At 45.6% G+C, this 26,064-nt stretch overlaps 1 protein-coding gene across 3 annotated transcripts in view; it reads left to right on the top strand.

Annotated features, from left to right (window-relative positions):
* PLCB3 (phospholipase C beta 3) overlaps positions 1-26,064 on the top strand; it is a 50,591-nt gene that overhangs the window by 9,585 nt on the left and 14,942 nt on the right. For 2 of the 3 annotated variants that reach the window (XM_087880846.1, XM_087880845.1), the window contains exons 2-18: positions 2,688-2,765; positions 5,437-5,505; positions 6,788-6,931; positions 10,263-10,342; positions 10,655-10,708; positions 13,747-13,822; positions 15,037-15,137; positions 16,045-16,211; positions 16,975-17,121; positions 20,071-20,228; positions 20,864-20,946; positions 21,084-21,168; positions 22,209-22,392; positions 23,203-23,310; positions 23,802-23,866; positions 24,639-24,735; positions 25,445-25,529. In XM_087880846.1, coding sequence (XP_087736972.1) covers positions 2,688-2,765; positions 5,437-5,505; positions 6,788-6,931; positions 10,263-10,342; positions 10,655-10,708; positions 13,747-13,822; positions 15,037-15,137; positions 16,045-16,211; positions 16,975-17,121; positions 20,071-20,228; positions 20,864-20,946; positions 21,084-21,168; positions 22,209-22,392; positions 23,203-23,310; positions 23,802-23,866; positions 24,639-24,735; positions 25,445-25,529 — 1,781 coding nt within the window. Of the gene's footprint in view, positions 1-610; positions 709-2,687; positions 2,766-5,436; positions 5,506-6,787; positions 6,932-10,262; positions 10,343-10,654; positions 10,709-13,746; positions 13,823-15,036; positions 15,138-16,044; positions 16,212-16,974; positions 17,122-20,070; positions 20,229-20,863; positions 20,947-21,083; positions 21,169-22,208; positions 22,393-23,202; positions 23,311-23,801; positions 23,867-24,638; positions 24,736-25,444; positions 25,530-26,064 lie in introns of those variants that run through there. The other variant, XM_087880847.1, reaches the window with a different exon arrangement.

Genomic DNA, 26,064 nt, shown 5'->3' with positions numbered 1-26,064 from the left:
TATCTATCTATCTATCTATCTATCCCTCTCGATCCATCCATCCATCCATCCATGTATCCATCCATCCATCCATCCATCCATCCATCTATATTCCTATCCATCCATCCATCCATCCATCCATGTATCTCTCTCTCTCTCTTGTTTCTTGTCCTGCCTTCAAAGATATAGATAGATAGATAGATAGATAGATAGATAGATAGATAGATAGATAGATAATGAATGATACACACACAGTAGCAGTCTTCCAATATTTAGGAAGGCTGTCCTTTGAATAAAATATGCTAGCTGGAAAAGATGCTACTAATCAGATTCACTCTGATTTTTAATCTTGAAAACAGCATGCCGTATTTCAAAATTCAGCCATAATTCCCACCTATCCCAAGGATTCCTCAAGATTACAGCTATTATCACCATTAAAATAACGTACAGAGTCTTTACAGATCCCATAACAGTGGAGGTTTGGAATTTAGTCTTCCAATTTTATCGGTGACTGTTTTTTATTTTTTTTTCCTTTTTAAAAGTCCCTGACCCTACTTTTAAAGCCTGCCAACCAGCTCCGTGAAACATTCTCCAAGAATTTTCACTTTTGAGTCATTGATTGCTTTCACAGGGGAAATGCATAAGGAGTGAAATGGACGTTTTAAAAGCGAGCCAAACAGATCCGAGAAAATTTGCAGGCGTGCTCATTTTCCCTGGGCGTCATCGCAGGTGAACGGACTGCCCAATCTCGAAAGGGGTTTTTAAATGGCAACAATTAAGGAGAAAGTCAAAAGGAAAAAGGATTAGCAGCACAGCTTTTGTGAAAAGAAGCTTAGACTGGCACATCCCTTTGAGGTTTTCTAGGGTGGGGAGGAAAGGAAAAGTCAAAGAATTTCTTAAGTTTTATTTATTTTTTCCCCCCATTTATTAAATTTAGAGGGCCACCTGATTTTAAACATCTCCGGGCACTGGGCAGCCTCTCCTTTCAAAAAGTAAAGATGGTAAAATAGAGGGGGGAAAATTAACAAATGTTTAGGGGGAAAAAAAATAACATTTACATAACTTTTGCAAAAATATGCAAAAAAACCAACAAAGGGGCCCAGCCACTATCATACACCAAGGCCTGGGAGGAAAGCCAAATTTTCAAGGACTTTTAAACTATCTTCAGGGCAGAAGTTAGACAGACCTCCAAATTCTTCTGCAGTGCTTTAGATAACTTTTTGACAAACTTGGCAACTTTTAAGATGCGTGGACTATGTCTGGGCAGCTCCCAGAATTACTTGGGAAAACATGCTGACTAGGGAATTCTGGGAGTTGAAGTCCACCCCCCTCTTAAAGCATGCTGGGCTGGGGAATTCTTGCCTAGCAGTGGAAATTCTGGGGGGGGGGGTGTTTGCGGTCGTAAGTCGAGGACTTTGTCAGCAAGCACACAGCGTAATTCTTTCCCATGTCTTTTTCTTAAAAAATCTTTCATTTTTCTCCTCTAAATTTTCTCCACCGCAGCCCTTGCAGTGTAGGCTGGGCCGGGAAGAATGAAATGGCCCAAAGTTATTACGAGAACATTAAACCTGCGTATTTACTGATTTTTAAAAAAAATGATGCTTTGTTTGCCATCTTGAAATAGGAAGTAAAACTGGGAAATAGTTTTTTAAATGTGCACAGAAGTTTTATCTCTATCATCTGTCTATCAATCATCTCTATCTATCTATCTATCTATCATCTGTCTATCAATCGTCTATTTTCTATCACCTGTCAACTATCAATCATTATCAATCATTTATCTATCCATTTGTCAGTCTCTCTCTCTCTCTTATCTATCTATCATCTGTCTATTATCCATCTAATCTATCTATCCATCTATCTGTCCATGTATCTATCATCTATCAATCATCCATCTATTTATCTTCTATCACCTGTCAACTATCAATCATCTGTTTATCAATCGTTTATCCACCTTCTATCTGTATGTATCGTCTGCCTGTCTATCCATCCATCCATCATCTGTCCATCTATCTATCATCTGTATCAATCATCTATTTATCTTCTATCTCCTGTCAACTATCAATCATCTCTTTATCAATCATTTATCTATCCATTTTTCAGTCAGTATATCTGTCTATTTATCTATCTACCTATCTATCAGATAGATAGATAGATAGATCTATCTATCTATCATCTATCTATTATCCATCTAATCTGTTTATCCATCCATCCATCTGTCCATCTATCTATCATCTGTATCAATCATCTATTTATCTTCTATCACCTGTCAACTATCAATCATCTCTTTATCAATCATTTATCTATCCATTTGTCAGTTAGTATATCTGTCTCTGTCTATCTATCTATCTATCTATCTATCTATCTATCTATCTATCTATCATCTGTCTATCTATTATCCATCTAATCTGTCCATCCATCCATCTGTCCATGTATTTATCATCTATCAATCATCCAGCTATTTATCTTCTATCACCTGTCAACTACCAATCATCTGTTTATCAATCATTTATCCATCCATCTGTCTATATTTATCGTCTGTCTGTCCATCCGTCTATCCGTCTATCCATCCATCCATCCTTCTCTCTCTCTCTTTCTCTCCCCCTCTCTTTCCCTGGGATACTAGCAATAATCCCTAATTTGCAAGAAAAAGAACATCTGATTTTTGACTTTTCTGTTTCTCCCCCCCTCCCCCCCTCCCTTTCCAGGAACCGACCAGCCGAGCTCTGGTGACTCTCCGAGTGGACCCTCAAGGCTTCTTCCTCTACTGGACCGGCCCGAGTTTGGTATTTGCATTTTTGCCTTCTTCAACCTCTGCGCCCCCCCCTCTCCCCCCGTGCATTTCCCCGCAGCTTCCTTCCATCTCTTTACCAGCGTTTTCGAAATGCACCCGGCCTCTTTATCTCGGTGGACGGATGTGGGAACTCAGAAAAGGCTCTGGGTGCATCTGGTTTATTGCAGGAGCCCAGGCGTGCGGTTTTTTTTCTGGGTGGGGTTGGGGTGGGGGGGCAATCAGGGGGTACAGGCCCACTTCCACCCTGCTCGCCTCTGCCGTGGGGTCTCACCCGGGCTGGCTGCGGAGGGGGCCATGTATATAGGTTTTCCTTTCAACGCCCGTGCCAATCCGCACAGACACACATGCCACCCCAGGGGAAGGCGGGTTGCGTAGTTTGAGTTTGGGTTGGGGCATTTGTGTTGCCGTTCTCCTCCTTTCAGGGCTTCGAAGCCGCTAAGCTGGTTTGGCAAGAAATCTCTGGGGTGAGAGAGGCCGGGTGTTGCTGGAGGAGGCAGGCAGGCTGGCTGGCTGGCTGGCTGGCTGGCTGGGAGGTTTTCAGGCTTCAAAAGCCAAGGAAACGGATTGAAACTGGGATTTTTTTTCTCCTCTTCTTTCTTCTTCCTCCTCTTCCTAATTGTCTCCTTCTTTCTTTTCCTTCTCTTCCTCCTCTGCTTCCTCCTTCTCTTCCTTCTCTCCTTCTTCTTTTTCCTTCTTCTCTTCCGCCTCTCCTTCCTCCTCCTCCTCTGCTTCCTCCTCCTTCTCTTCCTCCTCTTCCTCTCCTTCCTCCTTCTCCTCCTTCTCTTCCTCCTCCTTCTCTTCCTCCTCCTCTCCTTCCTCCTTCTCCTCTTCCTCTCCTTTCTCCCTCCTCTTCCTCCTCTCCTTCCTCCATCTCCTTTTCCTTCTTCTCTTCCACCTCTCCTTCCTCCTCATTCTCTGCTTCCTCCTCCTTCTCTTCCTCCTCTTCCTCTCCTTCCTCCTTCTCTTTCTTCTCTTCCTCCTCTCCTTTCTCCTTCTTCTCTTCTTCCTCCTCTCCTTCCTCCTTCTTCTCTTCTTCCTTCTCTTCCTCCTCTCCTTCCCCCTTCTCCTCTCCTTCCTCCTCCTTCTCTTCCTCTCCTTCCCCTTCTCCTTTTCCTTCTTCTTTCTCCTTTCCTTCTCCTCCTTCTCCTCCTCTCCTTCCTCCTCTTCCTCTCCTTCCTCCTTTCCTTCCTCCTCCTTCTCTTCCTCCTCCTTCTTGCTTCCTCCAACCTCCTCCTCCTCCTTCACTATCATCATCCCTCATCCTCTTCCTCCTCCTTCCTCCTCCTCTTGTCCAACCTCTCCTCCTCCTCCTCCTCCTCTTCCCTCTCCTGATGTTTTCCTCCAAAAAGATTTTATTTATTTACTATGCCCGCTTTCCCCTCTACTGCGAACGATACGAAGTTAACAGGAACTCCTCAATTTTAACCACCGCAAGCAGGATGGCTAGAAATACGAGTCAAATATAAAACATAAATATGCGATAAAAAAATAGTAATAAAAAATATTGACCGCATGAATAAAAATACAATAAAACATAATATCAAAATCACAATAAATAGAGTGGAAAGAAAAGAAGTGCAAGGGAAAATAAAAAAAATAAAATAAAAACAGAAATACCCCTCTTTTTTCCTCTGGCTCCAGGCCTTTCAAAGGGGAAATTTCTCCCTTTTTTAAAGAAAAACAAAAACAAAAGAAAAAGAAAAGCTCAGGTTGCAATCCCTTCGTATTTTGTCCCTGCAAAAAGAAGAAGAAAGAAAATAAAAACCAGCCGCACCTCGCAAAGGAATGTCAGCTTTGGAAACAGCAGGCAGAAAAAAAAATCCTCACGATTTTTTTTTTTTTCTTTTTAAAAGCACCATTATCCACTCCTTAAATTGCCAATTCTTTGCCTTTCAGGTGTGGGTTTTTGTTGTTTTGTTTTTTTTTTACCCTTTCCAAAAGCGATTTCCTCTCCGCTTGAGTTTTTCAATAGCTTTCCAATTTCCCTACAAATTTCCTTGTGGTTCATTAGTTGTTTGGCATTTCGACAATCACTACTGCAAAACCTCTAATTTGCCTTTTTTTTTTTTTTTTCCTTTTTTCTAACCGGACTCATGTGTCTGTGTGTGTCTTTCCCACAATTCCCAATGGAGAGTTTCCTAAAAAGCCCCCGGATAAGAAAAAAACCAGAAAAAACAAACTCAGGGAAGGATGTGCGAACGGATTAAAAAAAAAAACCCATCTAATGGGCAGCCGCCTCCAACACAATATAATAAAACCCTAATGTTTGTTGTTGCTGATTTCTTTCTTTCTTTCTTTGTTTTTTTTCCTTCCCTTCTTCTTCCGTCCTTTTCTTCAATTATGCCAAAGCCAGCTTTTGAGATTTTTTTTTTTTTTTTTAACCAAAGGAGGTTTCTGGCAGCAGGATCTTTTTTTAAAAAAAAAAAAAACGACGACAACAAAACCCCCAAATCTAAAATTAATATGTTCCTTGTTGGGGCGGGCAAGGAAGAAGGAAGACCTCGTTAGTTAGCCTAATTAACACGTTTTTGCGGTTCTTGTCGCTGCAGGAGAATGTGGCAGAAATGGGCCATGATGCTAATATGGCACATTAATTGAAGAAATGTCTTTTTTTCTCCTTTTTTTTTTTTGGCCTGTTTCTCCACACCCACCCAAAATGACAGGAAGTGGATATTTTGGATATCAGCTACATCCGAGATACCCGGACGGGACGCTATGCCAAGCTGCCTAAGGTAAATCAGGGTTTATAGCAAGAGTGGGTTTCAATTTTTTTTTTACAACCGGTTCTGTGGGCGTGGCTTGGTGGGCGTGGCTTGATGGGCGTGGCAGGGGAAGGATACTGCAAAATCTCCATTCCCTCCCCACTCCAGGGGCATTGATGCCGGGTGTAGCCCCCGGTTCGGAGCACTTTTCCAGAGTACAGATTGTGGTTTGTTGTGGTACAAACTGTGGTTTGTTTCCAGAGTATAAACCGTGGTTTGTTGAGCCATGGCAGACTGGATCGCGCCATTCTGCATGCAAAACTCTGATTTTTGGGTATAGTTTTTTGTGGTGGTGGTTGTTGTTGAAAATCCATTATTTTTCTTTCTTCGTTTTGTGCTTTTTAATATGCAAGTTTGCCTGGAGTTTGTGGAGTCAGCCAGTCTGTCTATTAATGAAATAAAACAAGGAAATAAAATTAAAATAACTTGATGACCAGGGTAATAAGGTTAGCCTGCTGGAAGGACCCAGTCATAACATTGTCCCATTGCATTAAACTTGGATTTGTTTTTAACTATGTTTTTCTGGGCTAGATACAGTGACTTATCGAGTTATGGAGTTTGATAACCTCCCCATCCTTCAATTCTCAGTTCTCCATATTCCTGCATGGCTGTTGCTGAGAATTCTGGGAACTGAAGTCTTCTTCTCAAGGGTGTGGACTTCAGTTCCCAGAATTCCCCCTAGGCAGCATGGACATTGGTGAGAAATCTGGGAGCTGAAATGCGCCATGTCTAGAGAGTAACCAATTTAGGGAAAGCTGACACTCACAATTTCAGGTTGTAAATCCCTAATGAAAATGAATTCCCCTAGGGAATTCTGGGAGTTGAAGTCCACCCATCTTAAAGCATGCTGGCTAGGGAATTCTGGGAGTTGAAGTCCACCCATTTTAAAGCATGCTGGCTAGGGGATTCTGGGAGTTGAAGTCCATCTACCTTAAAGCATGCTGGCTGGGGAATTCTGGGAGTTGAAGTCTTAAAGCATGCTGGCTAGGGGATTCTGGGAATTGAAGTCCACCCATCCGACAGCATGGTAGCTAGGAAATTCTGAAGAGTCGAAGTCCACATGTCTTAAAAGTTGCCAAGTTTGAGAACTTCTAACAAAGAACCTGCTCCTTTTTTTTTTTTTTTAATTTGATTTATATGCCGCCCTTCTCCGAAGACTCAGGGCGGCTTACAATGTGCTCAGCAATAATAGCTTCCATCCGGTTAAGGTGGCTTCTGCCAGCTCTTCTATGTCTTCTCCTGTCTTTTGAAGGACCCCAAAATTCGGGAAACGCTGGGCTTTGGCTTTCCAGAACAACAACCCGAGGATAAACTTTTGACAGTGGTACATGGACCTGACCTGGTTAACGTGAGTTTCCTCAACTTCATGGCAGTTGTCCAAGACAATACAGCAAAGGTAAGGAGGCTCTGAGCGGGGAACCTGCATTAGCTTAGATCTAAAATACCAAATTAAAATATATACAGTAGTGGCCAAAATGGTGGAAACCTTTTGGGAAAAGTGTATTTTCTAAAACTAGCTAAAACTTTTTTTTTTTTTTTGGAGCAGTACCATAAAATTACATATCAATGGAAAGATAATTTAATCCAGAATGTAATGCAATGACTTTTAGGAAGGATTTGCTATTAGAATAGCAGTTACGGTATAAAGAAGAAAAGTGAAAACGCGTAGAAAAAAATGAGTTATGCAAAAATTATTCCCGTAGAAAAAACGAGATAGACAAAAATGATTCCCATGTCAGTTAATACTTAGTTGGGTAACCTTTAGCATGAATTACAGCCTTCCAATGTCTTCCCCTGGAGGGAACCAAGTCTTTTAGTTCTGCAGCTGTTCTAATGTGAAACCAGCTTCCTGTTGCTTATGAAAAATGTCCTGACTGATAGCTAACTTCTCAAGGCAGATATTCGCCTGAATCCTTTCTCCCCGGGGAAGCTAACTTTTTTACATACAGGGAATTGATTTCCTCAGGGAGCCCAGGACCCCAGAATATGTCTTCCATCTTGATTTTTGTGGTTGTATAAATTGTTCAGGTAGAACTGCGCTGCTTCCAGATTTCCTGTTCTGGCAATTGTTCCTTTTTTAGTTCTGGATTAGTAATTAATTTACCAAATAAATTGCAGGGAATATCTTGGGCAGAGTTGCAAGTTGCCTAATGGCCAGTGGTGGCTTCAAAAATTTTAGCAAGGGGTTCTTTGCCCGGTTGCTGGGTGGGCGTGGCTATGGTGGGCATGGCCTAGTCAGCCTCCTGCAACGGGGAGGCTGTTTTTGCCCTCCCCGGGCTCCAGAGGCTGTTTTTGCCCTTCCTGGATCTGGAGGTTTTCCTCGAGCCTCCGGGAAGGCAAAAATGACCTCCCCAGGCTCTGGAGGCCCTCTGGAGGCTGTAAATGGGCCCGTTTCCGGCCTTCCCAAACTTCCGGTAGGCCCGTTTTTCACCCTCCCCAAGCTGCCAGGTGCAGCTGCATCCAAAACGGGCCGCGTGGGGATTCCTGGGAGGGGAGGGACGGGGTGGGCGGGGCCTGCCAGGAGTGGGATTTGGGGGTTGTCCGAACTGCACAGAATCTTAGCTAGAAGATTCTCTCGAACCCCTGCAAACCCCCAGCAGCCCACCCCTGCTAATACGATGGCTGCGACCGTTGTGTCTTTCACGCAAATAATGTCTCTTCCGAAGTAATGTCTTTTTTTTTTTTTTGAACCCATCTTTTAAAAACTTTTTAAAAACGCTTTGGGAAAACTTTTTTAAAAAAACCTCGTTCACTTAAAAACCCATCTCCGTGCAATATCCGGGCACCGAAAATGCCAAAAGCCATAACCATAAAAACAAAGTGTTTTAAACCGCACTTTAATTGAATCGATAAATAGGGTTTTTCCATTTTACCCCATGGGGGGTGTGGGCGGTGTTTGTTAAAATAGCCAGAATTTATATTTCAGATTTGCAAAGAAGTCCAACAAAGCTTGTTCATCCTGTGGGCTGTTTATTTGCTGTCCTTTTGAAAGCTGTTTTTTCCTTAAAAAAACAGATCTGCCCAGCGAAAATGCGCTGTTTTTGCATTTGCGACATCCTTTTTTCCCCCCTTCCCTTCCCCCTATAGAGATCCATATATTTTAATTATATCTTTAATATTATACATTTCTACATTCATGTTATATACATTTTTATTCCACTCCATACATTTGTTATATATATAGTTTGTACTCCCAATCTTCTCTCCTTATAATTATTATTCTTTATTTCTAGTCTCGAGCCATTTATACCATTTATTCCATATTCTATAATAATCTCTCTTGTCTTTTTCCTTAATTTCTTTTGTTAATCTGTCCATCTCAGCGCATTCTAAAATCTTATCTATCAGTTCTTCCTCCATTGGGATTCTTTCCCGTTTCCAATTTTTTGAATATGTTATTTGTGCTGCTGTTAAGATGCGTAGCATTAAATATTTTATTTCTTTGGAATATGGTTTTGTAAAGATGCCTAACAAGAATGTTTCTGGCTTCCTTTCTATTTGCTGTTCTGTTATTTGTTCGATCCATTTCTTAATATTTGACCAAAATTTTTTTCTGCTGCCGGACACATCCACCATATATGATAATATGTTCCTTGAGATTTCTTACATTTCCAACATGTTGCACTATTGTTTGGGTGTATCTTTGCCAGTCTTGTCAGTGACAGATGCCATCTGTAAAACATCTTCAGCTGATTCGCAACATCCTTGAATGACATCTGTTCGCACTCCAAATCAAATCAGACTTAAATGTTTAAAAACCGGCTGAAATCTAGGAAGGCAGCAGCTTTTATTCCATTTTGGGGAGGGACCGCTTCTTCCAAAACGAAGATGGTGCGTTCGTTGCATTGTTTTGAGTTGCGGCCAAAGGAACAAACTCGGTGACCACAGAGTATTTGGAAGAACAGTGGTTTAAGTGGATCGTCGTGGCATTGGTTAAGTTTGACAAATTGGTTTTTAAGTGAATCTGGCTTCCCTCGTTGACTTGGTTTGTCAAAAGGGGGAATCACGTGACACTCCCCCCCTTCCCGGGGACGCTACAACCGTCATAAATATGAGACAGTGGCTGAGCATTTTGAATTTTGATCCAGTGACCATGGGGAGGCTCCAGTGGTCGTAAGCCTGAAAGAATGGCGCTAAGCAGGGGTGAAATGCTTCCGGTTCGGACCGGATCGCCCGATCCGGTAGCGATGGTGGTGGGTGGTTCGGAGAACCGGTAGCAAAAATCCCTGCCCCCCCGCCATTGCCCAGCTGAGCCGCGCAATCATCAGAGGCTTTTTTATTTTATTTTTAAAAGCATTTTTTCTACAACCTCTTTGGCCGAAAAAAATGCTTTTAAAAGTAAAAAAAAAAGCCTCTGATGATCGTGCAGCTCATCTGGGATCATCAGAGGCTTTTAAAAGCATTTTTTCTTCGGCCGAAGAGGTTATAGAAAAAATGTTTTTAAAAGGAAAAAAAGCCTCTGCCGATGAGGCAAGTCAGCTGGGATCGTCAGAGGCTTTAAAACCATTTTTTTTACGACCTCTTCAGCCGAAGAGGTTGTTAGAAAAAATGGTTTTAAAAGTAAAAAAAAAAAAAAGTAACAAATTTTACATTTCACTACTGGTGCTAAGTCACTTTTTTCGGTGCCATCGCAGCTTTGAACGGTCGCTAAAGCAACTGTCGTAATTCGAGGACTGCCTGTATAGTGTGGTTTTTTTTGTTTTTTTTTTTCCTTCTTCTGTTTCCAGATTTGGGCCGACGAAGTCTTCAAGCTGGCCACCAACGTCCTCGCACAAAACTCGTCTCGGAATACTTTTTTGCAAAAAGTGTAAGTGGGGTGTTTTTTTCCCCCCCGGCAACGATTCGGATAAAGAGCCATGGGGAAGGGGGAGATTGCTAATTCACCAAAAGCACCGGCTGACGTGGCTTGCATTTGTAATCTGCACCGACCCACGCCGGCCTTTGAAACGGGAAGAACTGAAATCAAATGTCGATCTGGGTGGGGGTGGGGTGGGATGGGGGGGGTTGGGGGGAAAAAAGCCCCTTTTCAGCTTTATCTCTTTGACCGTGATAAGCAAGTGCCCTCCACCTTTTTCCTTCCTGCTCTGTAAACTGACTTGTCCCAATTGTGCGGTTGCAGCTACACCCGGCTGAAACTCCAGGTGAATCAGGATGGGAGGGTCCCCGTCAAGAGGTAAGAGCGTGGTTTCCCTTGCCAGGTTCCTTTTGGGTGGGTGGTCCGCCTCTTCCATTTTGGTTCTGTGGGACGGGGGAATGGTGGGAGGGGGGGGCTTGAATTCTGCACTCTTGTGGGAAAGGAAAGGGGAGGAAGATAGAAGAAAGGAAGGGAAGGGAAAGGAAGGGAAGGGAAGGAAAGGAGAAAAGGAAAGGAAGACAGAAGGGGAGGGGAGGGAAGAGAAGAGAAGACAAAAGGGAAGAGAAAGGAAGTGGGGAAAAGAAGGGAAAAAGAGAAGGGAAGACGAAAAGGAAGATGAAAGGGAAGGGGAAGGAAGATAGAAGAAAGGAAGGGAAGGACAGGACAGGATAGGGAAGGGAAGGAAAGGGAAGGTAAGCAAAGGAAGATAGAAGAAAGGAAAGGAAGATAGAAGAAAGGAAAGGAAAGGAGGCAGAAGGAAAAGGAAGAGAAGGAAAGGAAAGGAAGATAGAAGAAAGGAAAGGAGGAAAGGAAGGGAAGGAAAGGAAGACAGAAGGGAAGGAGAGGGAAGAGAAGACAAAAGGGATGAGAAAGGAAGGGGAAGAGGAAGGAAGATAGAAGAAGGGAAGGGAAGGAAAAGAAAGGAAAGGAAGATAGAAGAAAGGAAGGGAAGGAGGAAAGGAAGGGAAGGAAAGGGAAAGGAAGACAGAAAGGGAGGGGAGGGAAGGAAAAAAGAAATGAAGAGAAGACAAAAGGGAAGGGAATGAAGATAAAAGAGAAAGGAAAAGTAAATGGATGAAGAAGGGAAGGGAAAGGAAAAGGAGAGAGGAAGGGAAGGGAGGAAGGAAGGAAGGAAGGAAGGGCAATAGCATTTGGACTTATATACCACTTCAGAGTCCTTTACAGCCCTCTCTAAGCAGTTTACAAAGTCAGCCTCTTGCCCCTAACAATCTGGGTCCTCATTTTACCCCCCCCGCCCCGGGGAAGGACAGAAGGCTGAGTCAACCTCGAGCTAGTCAGGATCGAACTGCTGGCAGTGGGCAGAGTTAGCCTCCAACCACTGCACCATCTTATAAGATTAAGATTTTATCTTTTTTTTTTTTTTTAAAAAGGCTGGAAACATAGACGGCAGATCATTTGTCTCCTGCTTTTTACAAAGCTTGGGTTGCATCGGGGCTGCTCTGGATTGCTCAGGAGTGGGCTGGCTGGGTGCGAATGCCACCGCTCCGTTTTCTTCCCAAAGGCTGGGCAGGAGCCAACGCATTGCTTAGCACCCATTTTTGCCGTTGGCCCCTGCTTGCGGCCTGGGAAAGAAACGAGAGGGAGGGGGGGGAAGCTTCGCCCGCCGACTATTGTCCAAAGCGCACAAAAGTTGTGCGTCTTGCAGGGAACAATCTCCACATCGCAGCTCCTTTGAGGGAACCTCCTCCTTGCTCTGTTTGGGAGAGATAAGCCCCAGCCGGCTTTTGATTCCAAGCGGCTTTTTCCGCCCGTTTCTAAGTTGGTTTGACGGTTAGTTAGTTAGTTAGTTAGTTTCTTATATTTGTATACCGCCCTTCTCCCGAGGGACTCAGGGCGGTGAACAGCCATGGTAAAAACAATGTACAACAAAAATTAAAATAATTCAATCATTCGGCCGAATTTAAAACATCCAACTAAGATCATTTTAAAACCCCTATCAAAACCCAATTTAAAAAACCTTTATCCCGTCAGTCCGGCTTGCTGGAATAATGGGGTCTTCAGAGCGCGATGGAAGGCACGGAGGTCGGGGATCCTTCGGTATGTCTGGGAGCAGTTCGTTCCATAGGGCCGGGGCCCCCACAGAGAAGGCTTTCCCCCTGGGGGTCGCCAGCCTACACTGTTTGGCTGAGGGCACCCTGAGGAGGCCCTCTCTGTGGGAGCGTATTGGTCGGTGGGAGGCAATCGGTGGCAGATTGCGGTCCTGTAGATAACCAGGTTGTTCTGTCCCCGTCTCACACATGCACACAAACAGACAGCCGGGGGTTAAATAAACTGGCAGACAACCAATTCTTCTGATAAGAAGCTTGGCAACAACCCAGTAGCTGCTTGCCAAGAACTTTACTCAATAAACAAAATACACACAGTCAAGAATTGTCCAGTTCGTAAAATAAATCCAAGGCCGATGATGATGTTTCCAAAGATGCAATGTGACTCGATAGTAGTTAGTTTTGACAATCACAGAGTCTGAATGGCCACCTCACCCCCTTTTATACCCTGTGGGGTGTGGTCCAGTGACTCAGCTTAATCTCTGGCATGCCTCTTCTTCTGTTGCGCGCGCTTATCTCTGCGACGCTGCTGAGGATCCAGCCAAGACTCATCTCCCTCATTACTGTCCACCTGTGGCTGCGTGGACGTGCTTGGCCCCGGCCCTATCTCTTGCCCTTCGGCGGACACCGAAGGCATTGCCAGAGAGGAGGGTCCTGGAGAGGGAGGCCTTGTCAACTCCTCTCCTTCACTCTCGGAGTCCTCTCCTGCCGATGACACAGGCTCAGGTAACGGAGCCACAACACAGGTCCTAAGCCATGGAGCGCTTTAAAGGTGGTAACCAACACCTTGAAGGGCACCCGGAAGACCACCGGGAGCCAGTGCAGCTTGCGCAAGATGGATGTTACATGGGAGTGACGAGTCGCCCCCATTATTACTCGCGCGGCTGCATTCTGGACCAGCTGGAGCCTCCGGGTGCTCCTCAAGGGGAGGCCCATGTAGAGAGCATTACAATAGTCCAGCCGGGAAGCGACGAGGGCGTGAGTGACTGTGTGCAGGGCGTCCCGATCCAGAAAGGGACGCAACTGGGAGATCAGGCGAACCTGATAAAAGGCCCCCCCCTGGCCACGGCCGTCATATGATCCTCCAAGGACAGCCATGAGTCCAGAAGGACGCCCAAGTTGCGAGCCCTCTCTGAAGGGGGTAAGATCTCATGGTGATGAATAATGTTAGCCTACCCAGAAGATTCTAGAATAAAAGAGCGGGAAGGGACCTGGGAGGTCTTCTAGTCCAACCCCCTGCTCAACGCAGGAGTACCCTTGATCTCAGGGGTTTTGTTTCCTCCTTGGCAGTATTCTCAAAATGTTCTCGGCTGACAAGAAGCGAGTGGAGACGGCCCTGGAATCCTGCAGCCTGAATTTCAACAGGGTATGTTGCTCCGGGGGGTGGGGGGAGATGCGGGGGTGGGGGGGGTGGGGGGGTGGTTGCTCGAAATCTCTTCCCCAGCATCACCCCAAACCTTTTGAATTTGCCAGGATCCTAACATCTACTTACTTGGGGGAGGAGGAGGAAGGAGAGAAAGAGGAGGAAGAGGAGGAGGAAAGAGGAGGAGGAGGTGGGAGGAGGAGGAAAAAAGAGGAGGAGGAGGAAGAGGAAGAAGGAGGGGAGGAGGAAAGAGGAGGGGGAGGGAGAGGAGGAAGGAGAGGAGGAGGGAAGGACAAAGGTGATGGAGGAGGAAAAGGTGGAGGAGGAGGAAGGAGAGGAAGAGGAAGCAGGAAAGAAAGAGGAGGAAGAGGAGGAAGGAGAGGAGGAGGAGGGAAGAACAAAGAGGTGGTGGAGGAGGAAAAGGTGGAGGAGGAGGAAGGAGAGCAGGAGGAAGGAGAGGAGAAGGAGGAAAGAGGAGGGGAAGAAGAGGAAGAGAGAAGGAGGAAAGAGGAGGGAGAGGAGGAGTAGAGGAGGAGGAAAGAGGAGGAGGGAAGAACAAAGAGGTGGTGGAGGAAGAAAAGGGGGAGGAGGAGGAAGGAGAGGAGGAGGAGGAGGAAAGAGGAGGAAAAGGTGGAGGAGGAGAAAGGAGAGCAGGAGGGAGGAAACAGAAGGAGGAGGAAGGAGGAGGAAGGAGAAGAGGAGGAGGAGGAAGGAGAAGAGGAGGAGGAAAGTGTAGGAGGAAGAAAAGGAGGAGATCCTAGAAAAACAAGACCTTTTGATATCACGGAAACAATCTCTACTGAATTGGGTTTTCGGCCCATCCATCAAATGTCATTTTGAGTCTCAGAAGGGACCCTGCCATTGGACCCTATACAACGTCCAGCATCCCCAGCCGGCAGGGCCGGTTGTGAAGGACACTGGGAGAAGGAGGACCCCTCCTCTTATCTAGGGAGTAACTTTTCTCAACCTTGGCAACTCTTAACATGTATGGACTTCAACTCCCAGAATTCCCCAACCGTGGCTGGCTGGGGGATTCTGGGAGTCGAAGTGCTAAGGTTGAAAAAGCCAATTTAGACCGATTCCTAAATCTCCAAATCTCCGTAAACCCTCCCAAAATCCCCCCCCCAGCCTCCCGTTACGTCCCTCCTTCCAGCCTCCCCAGAACTTCAAGAAATAATTCAAATTTCTCCGGCATCCTGTTTTGTTTTCCTCCCCAGAGCGAGTCCATCAAACCCGAAGAATTCACCCTGGAGATTTTCGAACGTTTCCTCAACAAGCTTTGCCTTCGTCCCGACATTGACAAAATCTTGCTGGAGATGTGAGTTAAAACAAGACCCTCTTTGCGGAGGTCGAGCCGTTACCATAGAGAAACTGAGGCGCGGTATATCAGTACACCTCGACTTTGCGACCGTAATGTTGCTTATCCGTTACGGTCGTAAGTCTCGGGGATCATAAATTGGGTGTTTCCCCTCCCCACACATACAACCGGCCCAATTTTATGACCTTTTTTTTTGGTGGTCGTTAAGCGAATCACCTCCGCCGTTAAATGAACCCAGCGGTCTTTTCGCCCAACTGGAATTTCCCGTAACAACTGTGGCGTGAAAGGTCGTAAAAACAGGGCAAAAACCCACTTAACTGTCTTGCTTAGCAGCGGAAGTGTTGGAGGGGGTCGGGGGGGGTCAGTTGTGGTCGTAAGTCGAGGACTGCGTGTCGCCTGTAGGTTTTATAGCCCGATTTTCCCCCCTCCCCTTGGATGCCAGACAACAGTTCAGGTCGTCCTCGACTTAGGACAGTTTGGTTAGTGGCCGTGTGAAAATTACGACGGCACTGTAAACTGTGACATGACTTTTTCACACTTAACGACCGTTGCCATCGCGTGATCAAAATTCAGGCACTTGGCAACTGACTATTTATGATAATCCCGGGGTCACGTGATCCCCTTTTACGAACTTCTGACCAGTAATGTCAACGGGGGAAAGCCGGATTCACTTAACAACCGTGTCACTAACTTAACGTCCGTGTCACTACTTACAAGTAACATCTGCAGTGATTCCCTTAACAACTCTGGCAGGAAAAGCGCGTAAAATGGGACTAACCTCACTCAACAAGTGTCTCGCTTAGCGACATAAATTGTCGGCTCCGTTGCGGCCATAAGTGGAGGACTTACCTGTATCCGACTCAATTTTTTCCCCCTCCCTGTTCTTTTTCTGCCCTCACCCAATCAGCGGAGCCAAAGGGAAGCCGTATCTCAGCCTCGACCAGCTGATGGAATTTATCAACCAGAAGCAGCGAGACCCCCGTCTGAACGAGATCTTGTACCCTCCTCTGACGCGGGCGCAAGTCCGCCAACTGATCGCCAAGTACGAACCCAACCAGCAGTTCCAGCAAAGGGGTAAGAGATCCGTTCTGACTCGCCTCCCCAAACATAACAAACCAGGGATGGGTTCTAAATTTTTTTTAACGACCGGTTCTGTGGGCGTGGCTTATTTTGTGGGCTTGGCTTGTGGGGGGGTAATGTGACTGGGCGTGGCCAACTTTTTTTTTTTTCTTTTAAAAGCATTTTTTCTACAACCTTAAGAGGTTGCAGAGAAAAAAATGCTTTTAGAAGCCTCTGACGATCAGGCAACTCAGCTGGGATCGTCAGAGGCTTTTAAAGAATTTTTTTTTCTACAACCTCTTCGGCTGAAGAGGTTGCAGAAAAAAATGCTTTTAGAAGCTTCTGACGATCCCAGATGAGACGCGCGATCATCAGAGGCTTTTTTTTTTTTTTTTTACTTTTAAAAGCATTTTTTTGGCCGAAAAGGGGACCTTCTGCAACCGTCATAAATATGAGTCAGTTGTCAAGCATCCGCATATCAATCGCCTCTCCATGGGGATGCTTCAACTGTCGTAAGTGTGAAAAACAGTCATAAGTCGCTTTTTCAAGGCCTTTGTAACTTCGAACGGTCACTAAACGAACGGTCGTAAGTCGAGGACTCCCTGCGATAATGGTAGTAAAAATACAGGGCAGGTTCTTGAATTGCGGCTGAAATTTTCTTTTCTCGTTCTTTTCAGTCGATTGCCTTTTATTTGAAATTCTTGGGAGTTTCTAACGAATTTGGCCAAGGGAGTTCTGGTCCGTCTCGATTCTCAACGCCTTTCTCTTCCTTTCCCAGATCAGATGTCCCTGGAGGGTTTTGGGCGCTACTTGGGGGGTGAAGAGAACACCGTTGTGCCCCCCGAAAAGCTGGACCTGAGCGACGACATGACGCATCCGCTGAGCAGCTACTTCATTAATTCTTCGCATAATACCTACCTCACAGGTGCGTCTATTATAGACACTGGGCTGGGCAGCTGTGTAGGCATCTCTCTCTCTCTCTCTCTCTCTCTCTCTCTCTCTCTCTCTCTCTCTCTCTCTCTCTAGTGTGTGTGTGTGTGTGTATCTTTATCTTTATATATCTATACTTCTCTTCATCAGGGGTGGTATTGACTTACCTTCGCTACCAGTTTGCAAATGTGAGCGCGTGCGTTCCACAGAGCATGCGCAGAGCGTCAAAAACGTGGATAAATGGGACGCGATTATGTCCGGATCGTGGGCGGAGCCACTCACAGCCACCTCTACCGATTCACCTGAACCGGATAGAATGCCACCACTGATCTTCATCTTTATATATCTCTATCTCTATCTATCTTTTATTTTTATACTCTTTCTCTCTCTTTCCCTCTCTCTCTCTCTCTCTCAATCTATCTATCTCTTTATACTATATCTATACTATTTCTATCTCTCTATTTCTATCTTTATTTATCTATCTATCTCTTTATCTTTATACATCTATCATATCTCTATTTCTATATATCTTTATCTTTATACATTTATCTATCTATATCATCTATCTATCTACTATATCTCTATTTCTATATATCTTTATATTTATACATCTATATATCTATATCTATCATTATACTATATATTTCTATCTATATCTTTATACATCTATCTATATCTATCTATCTATATCTTTATACATCTATATATCATCTATCTATCTATCGTATCTATCTATCTTTATACATCTATATATCTATATCTATATCTATCTAATCTATCTATCTATCTATCTTTATCTTTATACATCTATATATCATCTATCTATCTGTCTACCTATCTATCTATCTATCTATCTATCTATCTTTATCTTTATACATCTATATATCTATATCTATCATCTATCTATCTAATCTATCTATCTATCTATCTATCTGTATACTATATATTTCTATATATCTTTCTATATCTATATCTATCTATCTATCTATCTATCTATCTATCTATCTATCTTGTCTCTAAATCCTTTATTCTTTATTATAATGTGCCTCATTTTGTTTTGGTTTAGAACAGAGTTTCTCAACCGTGGCAATCTTAAGGTGTATGGACTTCAGAGTCTGTAAGCCGCCCAGAGTCCCTAGGGAGTTGGGCGGCATAGAAATGCGACTAATAAATAATAAATAAATAAATAAACTCCCAGCATCCTTCCAACTTGGCAAAGTTTGCAAAGGCTGCTGGGAATTGCAGTTCCATAACATAGAGCAGTGTTTCTCAGCCCTGGCAACTTGAAGACAGGTGACTTCAACTCCCAGCATCCCCCTTACTCAGCCAAGTGTGCAAAGACCGCTGGGAACTGCAGTTCACATAACAGAGAGCAATGTTTCTCGGCCCTGGCCACTTTATGACGTGTGGGCGTCAACTCCCAGAATTCCCTATCCAGGACAATGACCGGAGAATTCTGGGAGTTGAAGTCCCCCTATCTTAAAGTCATTGTGGTCGCGTGCTCTTTAGAGGTTTGTTGTGGGGCCACAAAATGAGAGCAGCAATCCCAAGTTAAATGGTATTGCTAGTGAGTGCTTTTAATTCAAGGCGATTTGCAGAAGCATTTGGAGGTTGGAGCATTAAACGGAGTTGTGGCCGAGAGAGAAGAACTTAATGACTCATTTTTTATGGCTTGCATTGAATGTTTTATTGACATTCCACCAATTAACACCAGGCAGTGGGGACTCCACCCTGTTCTTTATCTATCGGTACAATTGGTTTTTTCGCCCTTTACCACAGAGATGGGGAACTTTTTGCTTTAAGTCAGCATTTCTCAAACTTAGCAATGTGAAGATACATGCATTTCAACTCTCAGTAGTCTTCAAGCAGCAAGCTTTAAGATTTGTGGACTACAATCCCCAGAATTCCCCAGCCAGCAAGCTTTAAGATTTGAGGACTACAATTCCCAGAATTCCCCAGCCAGCATGCTTTAAGATTTGTGGATTTCAACTCCCAGAATTCCCCAGCCAGCATGCTTTACGATGTGTGGACTACAATTCCCAGAATTTCCCAGCCAGCTTGCTTTCGGATACGCGGACTTGCCAAGGTTGGAGACCTCTGGCTTAGAGGACCAGAGTTGTGTCCGGCTCCAGGCACGGGTGTGAATCCAGCCACTTAAAAAAAAACCTGTAGAAACAGAGCCAGCAGGCGAAGAAAAGCAGCTCAATTACAGAATAATTCCAATAATTGAAGGTGGGAATATGTTGCCTTCCCTCTTGCAGCCTCTGGAGACGTCATCCCAATTAGTTGGCGCCAAAGAATGGAGAAATTTTTCTCTCTCGGATAATAGCTTGCAATTTCCTAGCGTCCCCGGAGGAGAAATGGAGTGTAACAAAAGCATTTTCTGGCCTCAGTTTTGTGAAGTGAAAAGCTTGCACAGTAGGCAGCCTCATATTTATGTGTGTGTATAGATAGATAGATAGATAGATAGATAGATAGATAGATAGATATAGATATAGATATAGATATAGATATAGATATAGATATAGATATAGATATAGATATAGATATGCTCTGTTACTGTTACTTTCCCTGTCTGAAGGAAATTAGTTGCTGTGTTAACGTCGCTTACAGGTTGTCCTTGACTTATGATCATTCTCCTTCCTCCTCCTCCTCCTCCTCCTCAAACTCCCCTTCGTCCCCATTATGCAGCTGAGGGCTCAGCCGTCTCTTATCTGAAACCTGGCATCTTTTCATCCATCCCTCAAGGTCTTTCTCACATACCATTCCAGCCATCTCCTTTACAGCCCAAGAAACTAGAGAAGGTCCCTTCTGAAAGTCTTTCTCCATCCTTTATGCAGCTGAGGGCTCGGCTGTCTCTTATCTAACCATTTCCTTGGCTGTGGCTCTTCCTTCTGTCTCCCAAGGCCATTCCTTACAATTTCCCCCCTTTTTTTCCTTCCAGCCGGGCAGCTGACGGGCAATTCTTCCGTGGAAATGTACCGGCAGGTGCTCTTAAGCGGGTGCCGCTGTATTGAACTTGATTGCTGGAAGGGCCGTCCCCCGGACGAAGAGCCGTTTATCACCCACGGATTCACCATGACGACAGAAATCCCTTTCAAGGTACTCTTTCAACTCCCCTGGGTAGTTTGTCCTCCTGGAGGGTATGAGACCCCACCCCTCCCTTTTACCTTTTCAATGGAAAGGACCTGAGAGGTCATCTCGTCCAACCCCTCCTCTCAAGGTAGAAACCGAGGGAGATGGGCAGTTAAAAAATATGAAATATAAATGAAATAAACCTCTATGGCCGTGTTTCTCAAACTTGGCAACTTGAAGATGGGTGGCCTTCGACTCCCAGAATTCCCCAGCCAGTTTGTTTTAAGATGGGTGGACTTCAGGTCCCAGAATTCCCCAGTCCGTATGCTTTAAGATGGGTGGACTTCAATTCCCAGAATCCCCCAACCAGCTTGTTTTAAGATGGGTGGACTTCAGGTCCCAGAATTCCCCAGTCCGTATGCTTTAAGATGGGTGGACTTCGACTCCCAGAATCCCCCAACCAGCTTGCTTTAAGATGGGTGGACTTCAATTCCCAGAATTCCCCAGTCTGTATGATTTAAGATGGGTGGACTTCAACTCCCAGAATTCCCCATGCTATTTATCTACTACTCTGCGGCAAACCTTGATCGTTCTGCTCGAGTCTTTTGGTCCCTTCGCTGCCCAACGCTTCACCCCTTCGCTCGGCTCTCGCTCTCTTGCAGGAGGTCATCGAAGCCATAGCGGAAAGCGCCTTTAAGACCTCGCCCTACCCGATCATCCTGTCGTTCGAGAATCACGTTGATTCGTGAGTACAGCTCCTTGCAGCCGGAGCGGATCCTGATGATGGGATCCCTCGATCTGTCTCGTATCCTTTTTTTACGGAGGTTCTGTGCCTGCTTCCAAAAAACCGCTTTTCCCTGCGTTTTTTCCCCCCGTTTCTAGAGCAAAGCAGCAGGCTAAGATGGCCGAATACTGCCGAAGCATCTTCGGTGATGCTCTTTTGATCGACCCCTTTGAGAAATATCCAGTGAGTAGCTCTTAATGGACTTTTGCTGACTTTTATTGACAGGTGGTCGGAATCAGAATCCAATACTGGACGAAAATACCTACATGGCTGGAAAAGATGATTAAGCAGCATATCAAGTGATGGGATTCAGCCGGTTCGGGAAAACTGGTAGTTAAATTGCTGGCTGGCTCCGCCCCTCCCTGCCCTGCCCCTTACAGGAGTCCCCACGTGCCCCTTTTGGCTCCCAGGAGGCTCCAGAGAGGCCTACTAGGCCCAAAACAGGGCACAGGGGAACACTGCCCCCCCCACATGCCGTTTTTGCTCCCACGGGGGTGCAGGAGGCCAAGTGCTGCCTGTCATACCCCATGGCCACGCCCACCAATGGCCACGCCCACCCAGCCAGTCATTAGGACAGAGAATCAATTGTTAAATTATTTGAATCCCACCACTGATCGATTTAAAGCTGGAAATATTTCTGTTAGGTATAATACCAGAAAGTTATGATAAAGGGACTATATATTTAATACTGTTTTGATAAGAGATGGGGATATGGGAAGAACCTATCATCTTTCCTAGTCCTCGGCTTCTCCCTCTTTTCCAAATTACGTTTTCTTTGCGCTTTGGCTCAGCTAATTTTGCAATAAAGTTTGCAAAAACAAGGGACGTGGTGGCTCAGTGGCTAAGACACTGAACTTGTCGATCGAAAGGTCGGCAGTTCAGCGGTTCGAATCCCTGGTGCCGCGTAACGGGGTGAGCTCCCGTGACTTGTCCCAGTTTCTGCCAACCTAGCAGTTCGAAAGCAGGTGAAAAAAATGCAAGTAGAAAAACAGGGACCACCTTTGGTGGGAAGGGAACAGCGTTCCGTGCGCCTTTGGCGTTGAGTCATGCCGGCCACATGACCACGGAGACGTCTTCGGACAGCGCTGGCTCTTCGGCTTTGAAACGGAGAGGAGCACTGCCCCCTAGAGTCAGGAACGACTAGCACGTATGTGCGAGGGGAACCTTTACCTTTACTAATTTTGCAATTTGTCTTCTCTCACCATCCCGCCATCTTCCTGCAGCTCCAGCCCGGCATAGCCTTACCGAGTCCCCAGGAATTATTGGGCCGCATTCTGGTGAAAAACAAGAAACGTCGCCCCCACATCAAGGGGACGGAAGGCAGCGTACGCAAACGGGTTCTGGAGCAGACGCCCAGCTCCTACAGCGACTCTTCCGGGGTGGGCGAGCCGGGTTCTCCCGCTCTGGGTACGTGCCCCCAAATTCTTTATTTATTTTTATGAACTCTCCAAGCAGCCCGTCTCCCTATCCAAAGCAACTCTGAATTCTTGCTGCTTCTTTTGGGGAGGGTGGGGGGTGGGAAGTCCCGTCTCGGCTAGCAAAGAAGCCAAATGTTTGCTCTGTGCAAAGTCCAGTGCAGAAGGAAGGGAAAAGAGAGAAAAATCAAAGCAAGGAAGGAAAGAAAGATGGAGGGAAAATAGACGGAGGAAGGGAGGGTGGAAGGAAGGAAGAAGGCAGGAAGAAAGGAAGAAAGAAAAAGAAAGAAAGAAAGGGGAAGGAAGGAAGGAATAGACAGAGGGAGGGAGAGAGGGAGGGAAGGAGGAAGGAAGGAAGAAAGAGAAAAAAAAAGAAGGAAAGGGGAAGGAAGGAAAGAAGGAAGGAAGGAATAGACGGAGGGAGAGAGGGAGGGAGGAAGGAAGGAAGAAGGAAGGAAGAAAGAAAAGGGGGAAGGAAGGAAAGAAGGATGGAAGGAATAGACAGTAAGTGGCTTCTAATCTTCTTTACCATACTTGTAATTCTAAACTTGGCCTCTTAACCGAAGATTGCAACACAGCTGGCACCTTTCTATCGTCTACCTTGTCTAATCCTAAATCACACTTTCATATGACGCGCCAAATCAACCTTAAAACCAACCAGCCAAGGCAGCTCGGATATCCTCCCAGGCTGAGAAGCCACAGCAGCACGCGAGGAAAAGTAGCGGAGGAGGGATGAGGAAAGCAAAAAAAGCTGGCTGTTTTTTTTTTTTTTTCTTTTAATCGTCTCTTCCTCTCTTTTTAGGGTCTCCCTTTGCCGAACAGCCGGAAATCCTTTCCTCGATCCTGACCAATGGGGAGGAAAAGGCCTCGGACAGGATGGCGAAACTAGGGGAACCCCGCAAATCTATTGGTGAGACACCCCCAAACAGATGCATGTCCAAACTAAGGTGAAGAAAAGGTTTTCCCAATATGCTGGCTGGGGGATTCTGGGAGTTGAAGTCCACCCATCTTAAAGCATGCTGGCTGGGGGATACTGGGAGTTGAAGTCCACCCATCTTAAAGCATGCTGGCTGGGGGATACTGGGAGTTGAAGTCCACCCATCTTAAAGCATGCTGCCTAGGGAATTCTGGGAGCTGAAGTCCACCCATCTTAAATCATGCTGACCGGGGAATTCTGGGAGAACGATCCAAACATTTTAAACTTGGTAAAAAAATTTAAAATGCTCTTTTAAATGCTAGCCCAGATAGAACTTTTATGTCATTTTTAACAGTTAGCCCTCCTGGGAATCGTAGTTCATTAAGGTTCATTAGCCAAACCGGCGTTTTCCCCGTCCTGCAGCCAAACAGTCAAACCGTTTGACTACTGAGCCCCTAATCCCCTCCCTTTCTCCCCACCTCCAGACCGGGAAGCTGAAAGCGAGGAGGAGGAAGAGCAGCAAGATCCCAAAAAGCCTACAACGGACGAGGTACGTGCAAATGGAAGGGGGCGCTTGGCAAGGACCACCTATCCGCACTATTTTGGGGTGCATGGATGACTTTTGAAGAGGCCATGAAGTGGGAACAAAAGGGGATGAAAAACAAGAGGAGTTATTTCATTTTTAGGACTCCCAGGTGTCATTGCAAGAGCCCTGAGGGATAAAAGATTTATTTCCCACCAGCCGTGAGCCAGAGGGGATTCTGGGAACTGGAGTTTTAAGACAGAGCAGTTTTTGAAGTTTTGCATTGCTGATACTGGGTTTTCCCCCCTCCTCGTTCTTCTTCTCCTCCTCCTTCTCCTCTTCCTCCTCCTCTTCCTCTTCCTCCTCCTCCTCCTCCTCTTTCTCCTCTTCCTTCTTCTCCTCTTCCTCCTCCTCCTCTTCCTCCTTCTCCTTCTCCTCCTCCTTCTCCTCCTCTTCCTCCTCCTTCTCCTTCTCCTCCTTCTTCTTCTCCTCTTCCTCCTCCTCCTCTTCCTCCTTCTCCTTCTCCTTCTTCTCCTCCTTCTCCTCCTCCTCTTCCTCCTCCTCCTCCTTCTTCTCCTCCTCCTTCTCCTCTTCCTCATCCACCTTCTTCTTCTCCTCCTTCTCCTCCTCCTCCTCCTCTTCCTCCTCCTTCTTCTCCTCCTTCTCCTTCTCCTCCTCCTCTTCCTCCTTCTCCTCCTCCTCCTCCTCCCCTCCTCCTCCTCCTCCTTCCCCTTCTTCTCCTCCTCCTCTTCCTCCTCCTCCTCTTTCTCCCCCCTGCCAACCCCCTGATCATCCCCAGGGCACTGCCAGCAGCGAAGTGAATGCCACAGAGGAGATGTCAACATTGGTCAATTACATCGAACCGGTCAAGTTCAAGTCCTTCGAGGTGGCCAGCAGTGAGTGACACGGGGGACGGGACACGAACAAATGATGGTGACAGGCAGCTGAATTCAGCTTCTGCCTTTCAATCGGGAACATTTGGGGCCTAAAAACGTTAGCCAGGGCTGCCCGGTTTACATGCCTCTTAATTACATTGATCGTATTTTGTTGGCAAAAAACACACGTAGTCCTCGACTTACGGCCACGATTGGGAGCAGAAAATTTGTCACAGTCGTTAAATCATGTGACTCCACCCGATTTTACAGCCTCTTGAGTTTTGGCTGGCTGGAGAATTCTGGGAGTTGAAGTCCACGAGGCTTAGTGTTGTTAAGTTTGGAGGGAAAGGACATATGGTCACTATAGGTCGCTAAAGCAGGGTTTTCATTCCCTTGTAAATTTTCTTTGTTGACTCTCCCTCCTTCCTTGCAAACAACCCTGATCCTTGAGATCTAGAGGCTTGTCCGAGCGCTTAAAGATGCGGCTGGACAGTTATCAAATTTGCGGCATTTCATTTGAAGGACGAGCTGGCCCCGTCCAAGATGCCAGATTTAAAGCCAGTTTTTGTGGGCAAACTCCCTGAGTGATGGCAAGTGGATCTCTACTTTTCTGCGTGGCCTAACTCTCAGGGTTGTTGTTATCAGGGGGGGGGGAAATGGGGCACTAGGCGCGTGCAGAAAACTTGACGTCCTGCTATTTTCTTTCCTTTCTTCCTTCCTTCTCTTCCAGAACGCAACAAATCTTTCGAAATGTCTTCTTTTGTGGAGACCAAAGGGTTGGAGCAGCTGACCAACAGCCCCATGGAGTTTGTTGAGTATCCTGCAAATATGGAGCTCTTGAACCCACGTCTCTTGAACCCATGTCTCTCAGGAACCCCTTCCTCCACTTTTAAAATTGATAGAGAGACCCTTTGTGCTTTGGCATGGCTGATATTTATCATATAGTAGCTGATAACCTGGCACTGCCCGGGTATTTATTTATTTATATTTATTTACACACACACACACACACACCGAGGGGTGTTAGGGGTGTCTTACCCCCACAGTATTTTTTTCCAGATAGTAAGTCATCTGTGTACCAAGTTTGGTTGAAATTGCTCAAGGCGTTTCAGAGTTATGCTGGAACATACATACATACACATCCATTTATATAGATTTCCCATGTTAAGCTTTTAAATTGATGTCTTCGCTCCAGTCCAGGTTATCATGATGGTGGGGTAGAATTTGAACCCGGCACTCTTTCTTTCTCAACAGAGTGAAAACAGGCAGTCCTCGACTTACGACCGCAGTTGAGCCCAGCATTTTCATTGCTAAGCGAAATGGCGGTTAAGTGAGGTTTGGCCCCCTTTT

Source organism: Pantherophis guttatus, chromosome 18 (assembly GCF_059756535.1).
Source record: "Pantherophis guttatus breed Tessera chromosome 18, ASM5975653v1, whole genome shotgun sequence".
Lineage (NCBI taxonomy): Eukaryota > Metazoa > Chordata > Lepidosauria > Squamata > Colubridae > Pantherophis > Pantherophis guttatus.
Note: the sequence above shows the minus strand (reverse complement) of the source record. Positions and strands in the feature narration are given on the sequence as shown.